At 47.3% G+C, this 5321-nt stretch overlaps 1 protein-coding gene across 1 annotated transcript in view; it reads right to left on the minus strand.

Moving 5' to 3' along the window:
- LOC143283342 (uncharacterized) overlaps window positions 1-4654 on the minus strand; it is a 17886-nt gene extending 13232 nt beyond the window's left edge. The window contains exons 1-2 of the mRNA XM_076589549.1: window positions 3790-4654; window positions 1906-1985 (exon numbers count right to left, since the gene is read on the minus strand). Coding sequence (XP_076445664.1) covers window positions 1906-1985; window positions 3790-3910 — 201 coding nt within the window. The 5' untranslated portion in view covers window positions 3911-4654. The remainder of the gene's footprint in view (window positions 1-1905; window positions 1986-3789) is intronic.
- Window positions 4655-5321: the final 667 nt, after the last annotated feature.

The following is a 5321-nucleotide window of genomic DNA, read 5'->3' on the forward strand; positions in this document are numbered from 1 at the left end:
GGATGGCGGGGTTCGGTAAAAAAAGAAAAGAAAAAAAGGCATCATTGGGCAACACACACACACACACACATACACATGCGTGCGCGTACACACATACACACACACACATGCACCCACCACACACACACACACACACACACACACACACACACACACACACACACACACACGCACACACACACACACACACATCCACCCAACACACACAATGGCCCCCCCCCCACTCCCCCCGTACACCCCCCTAACACACACACACACACACACGCCCCCAACCACTCCACCCCCCATCCCCCTTCACAAAGCATCCAAGATGACACAACCAGCGTCTCACACATGCATGCAGCCACATTAGGGGAGCGTGGGGTGTTGGGGGGGGGAGGAGGTAGGGGAGAAGTAAGTGAGACACTGGGCTTGGGAAAGGGGGAAGAGGAGAGTGAGGGATGGATGTTGGCTGAGCCGTGATTCGAACCAGCGCAATCACAGATTCTCTCGCTTCCTAGGCGATAGGGGGAAGGGAGTGAGGGAGGGTGGTGGGGGAAAGGGAGGAAATCTCAGGGCTGGGGGAAGGGGAAAGGGAGGGGGGGGGCAGGTGAAAGACAGGGAGGGGAGGGAGGAGAGGGGATGTGCACATACAAGTGTCGGGTGGTAGGGAGAGAAGAGGGGGGGGGGGGCAAAATGTATGACCCAAGTGTGTGTGTAACCCACCACCAGTCTGGGAGGGGAGGAAGATTGGGAGAGAGGGGGGCAAGTGAGGGAGATGTAGGGCTAGGGAAAGGGAAAGGGAAAGGGAGTGAGAGAGGGAGGGAAACACATGGCTAGGGGACAGGGAGAATGAGGGAGGGAGGGGGAGAGGGAGATAGACACATGGCTAGGGGAAAGGGGAAAGGGAGGGAGGGAGGAAGGGGGGGGAGAGACACAGGGATAGTGGAAGGTGAAAGGGAGGGAGAGAGGGAGAGAGGGACAAGGCTAGTGGTAGACGAAAGGGAGAAAGAGAGGGGAAGAGGGAGGGAGACACGGGACTAGGGGAAGGGGAGAGGGAGGGGGGGGGAAGAAAGAGACACACGCACACAAGGCTAGGGGAAGAGTAAAGGGAGGGAGGGAGGGGGAGAGGGAGAGAGAGACACAGAGCGAGGGGAAAGGGAGGGGGACAGGGAGGGAGAGGGAGGGAGACGCAGGGCGAGGGGGAAGGGGAAAGGGAGGGGGACAGGGAGGGAGACGCAGGGCTAGGGGAAGGGGAAAATGAAGGAGAGGGAGGGAGGGAGGGAGAGAGGGAGACACATGGCCAGGGGACCATGAAAAGCAGGGCAGGGAGAAGGGAGGGAGGGAGGGAAAGAGGGATGAGTACAAGCAGGTGATGGGTGGGTAGGGAGGGATGGAGGGTGCAGCTCGCGGGCGAAATGAAAGACCCAAATGTGTGGACCGCCTCATACACTTTTTGTTGTTGTTGTTGATTGTTTGCTTTTAGTTTTAGTGCTCTCCAGGCCTCTCCCCTCCCTACCCGTCCTCCCTCACCCCCCTACATACACCACCACCACCATCCATCCCTCGGCAGCATGTTTGTAAGAGGAGTGGAATGTGTACAGGCATTTGTCAGTGTCATGTAAATGTGACAGCGTGGCTGTCATTCATCACCTTGAACCTTGTGTGTCTGGTGTGTAGCAGCATGTATGCATACATGCCCTCATTCCCTCACGTACTTTTCATCTGTCTCGATCTGTGGCTCTCTGACTCAGTCTGTCTGTCTGTGTGACTGTGTGGCTCTGTGTGTATGTGTGTGTGTGTGTGTGTGTGTGTGTGTGTGTGTGTGTGTGTACATATACATCTCACACAACAAACAATAACACAAACAAAACAGAACACAACGACAGACCCTCGCAAATCACCAGAAAAGAGAAGACAACTCACAGGTGCACAGGACAACCAATAGGCGTCCACCCCGCCCCGGAAGTACACCGTCGCGCGCATGACAATCACGGCACACACAGCTGAAGATAAAAAAAAAAAAAAATGAAAGAAAATATGCACACATGATAGGCAGATTAACACAGAGAGAGAGAGAGAGAGAGAGAGGGGGGGGGGGGAGGAGAGAGAGAGAGAGACAGACAGACAGGGACACAGGGAGACAGAGAGACATAGGACCTTGGGCACGTAAGCCTTGGACATACATACACATAGGGTCTAAGACCAATCTAGGTCTTTGAACGCATATGGAGCCTTGGACACAGAGACAGCCTTTGGAAACATGTAGAGCCTTTGATGCACACAGGGCCTTGGACACACATAGAACCTTGGCCATACATAGTGCATAGTGCATTGGACACACATAGGGCCTTGACCATACATAGTGCATAGTGCATTAGACACACATAGAGCCTTGGCCATACATAGTGCATAGTGCATTGGACACACATAGAGCCTTGGCCATACATAGTGCATAGTGCACTGGACACACATAAGGAGTTGACCATACATAGTGCATAGTGCATTGGACACACATAGTCCTTGGCCATACATAGTGCATAGTGCATTAGACACACATAGGGCCTTGGCCATACATAGTGCATAGTGCATTAGACACACATAGAGCCTTGGCCATACATAGTGCATAGTGCATTGGACACACATAGGGCCTTGGCCATACATAGTGCATAGTGCATTAGCCATACATAGAGCCTTGGCCATACATAGTGCATTGGACACACATAGAGTCTTGGCCATACATAGTGCATTGGCCATACATAAACCCATGGCCATACATAGTGCATTGGCCATACAGAGTGCATTGGACACGCATAGGGCCTTGGCTATACATAGTGCACTGGCCATACATAGTGCATAGTGCATTGGACACACATAGGGCCTTGGCCATACATAGTGCACTGACTACACATAGAGCCTTGACCATACATGGACCCTTGGGCATACATCGTGCGTTGGCCATACATTGAGCCTTGGCCATACCTAGTGCATTGGCAAGAAATAGAGCCTCCCCTTCCTCCCTCCCTCCCACCCCCATCCAACATGTCCATCCTCCCACGCCCACCCCGTTAATCTTCCTGGCGTCCACACCTACATAGGAAATTAACATGTGTTACCCTTGTCACGACGGGAACATCTATATATAGATCCTTGTGACCGCGACCATGACATATGACTTTTATACCATCGTGAGTTTGTAAACTGGCGGTGACATCACTTCCGTCATCATGTCACACGCCCAAACTCAGGGGGTGGGAGGGACAAAGAAACAGTCATAGCTGACGATTCTCTTTCACATTGTTTAAAAAAAATGTATATTTTTGTTCTTTTGTTAAAAATAGCCCGTATGCGGGTGATGCACAAACAGGCGACTCCCAAAATAACTAAGCCGGTTGTGAATTTGTTTCGAGACTGACCTTACAATTCTGCGAATAACTTTATGAAGGAGAGAGAGAGAGAGAGAGGGAGAGAGAGAGAGAGGGAGAGAGAGAGAGAGAGAGAGAGAGGAGGAAGAGAAGAGAGAGGGAGGAAGAGAGAATGAACATAGAGAAAGAGAGAGAGAGAGAGAGAGAGAGAGAGAGAGAGAGAGAGAGACAGACAGACAGACAGACACAGACAGACACAGAGAGAGAGACAGAGAGAAGGAACAAAGAGAGAGAGAGAGGGGGGAGAGGGAGGGGGAAGAGATAGGACAGAGGGCAGGGGAGGGAGGAAGGGGGGGGGGAGGCATAGAGATGAAGACAGACAGACAGACAAACAAACAAACAAAACAAAACAAAACAAAACGAAAGGAGAACGACTCTGCCTCACCTGCCATGGCCGACATGCCAGCGACCACCCCTATGGGCACGGACAGATAGATGCTGACGTCCTTTCTGGAGTCTTCATCTAGCACCTCCTTCCTCACCTCCTCGGCAGATTGCTTCCCCATGTTGTTGCTGCTTTGCCTAGTTGATGACGACAACGGCAACGACGACGATGACGTTGACGATGATATGTTTTCCTCCAAAACGTTTTTACCCTCGGAAATTTTGTTGTTGATTTTTTTCTTTTCTTTTTCACGTGTTCAAAGTGTAACTGTTACAGTGCTTTCGCCGCCAACCTTGCTTTTCTTTCTTCTTTTTTCTTTCTGTCTTTCTTTCTTTCTTCCCTTCTTTTCCTCTGTCTTTCTTGTTTAGCTTCTGTCTTTCTTTCTTTTTCGTCTTTTATTTCAGTTTTTTCTTTATTTAAAAAAAACAAAACAAAAACAATTTAAAGCAAACACAGAAGAACGGTGTTTGTTCTTGCTGTTTCTTTCTCTCTTTTCTTTCTCAGTTGCTGCTTCTTGTTTGCCGACTATTCAGTCTTTTTGCTGCAGTTGTTACTGTTGTTGTCGTTAATCAATGGTAGTGTTTGTCTTCCTTTCCTCTTTTTTTTTGTTGTTGTTTTTTTTCCTCAGAGAGAAAATTGTGATCCTGATTAAATTTGCTAACATTTATCTATTTATTTATCCTTTTATTTATTTATTTATTTATTTATTTATTTATTGATCTGTTTATATAGTCATCTATTGATCTGTTTAGATATCTATATTCATTTATCTATTTACTTATTTGTTTATTCATTTATTGATCTGTTTATATATCTATCTATTGATCTGTTTATATATTCATCTATTGATCTATTGATCTGTTTATATATTCATCTATTGATCTGTTTATATATTTATATATTTGTTTACTTATTTATTTATCTATCTATCTATCTGTTTATATATTTGTTATTCATTCATTTATCTATTGATCTGTTTATATATTTATCTATTGATCTGCTTATATATTTATTTATTTATTTATCTATCTCTTTATTTATTCATCGCACCCTGACGTTTACCGTCAGATCATAGGGTGACACCATCAAACAACTGGAAGAGGATCACGGACTTCCTATGGATACAACGTCTTAGACTGCCTCTTGTCGTCCACTGACATGAAAGCTTCAAAGTGATGTGTCGCTCTGAAGATTCCCTCCCTTCGACTCGCTGCTCTCCTTCCTGCGTTTCCTGGCAACAAATTAACAAACGTTATTATTATTATTATTATTATTATTATTATTGTTGTTGTTGTTGTTGTTGTTGTTGTTGTGGAGAGCGTGGCCCAGTATACTACCATGACAGACAGTTGTGTCCGACTATGATCATCAGACAGAACAGCAGAGGAGGCAACTGCTGTCCCGACCATTTGGGCTAGACTTTGATTAGAGTAGGGAGTACATGTCTTGCCAAAGTAACATACCCCACTCTCTCGGCCAAGAGGATTTTAGGACAGTCAGGGTTGGGATGGTTCCCAAAGAGCCAACTAGCC

The sequence above is a fragment of the Babylonia areolata genome, chromosome 6 (genome assembly GCF_041734735.1).
Source record: "Babylonia areolata isolate BAREFJ2019XMU chromosome 6, ASM4173473v1, whole genome shotgun sequence".
NCBI classification, from domain to species: Eukaryota; Metazoa; Mollusca; class Gastropoda; order Neogastropoda; family Buccinidae; genus Babylonia; species Babylonia areolata.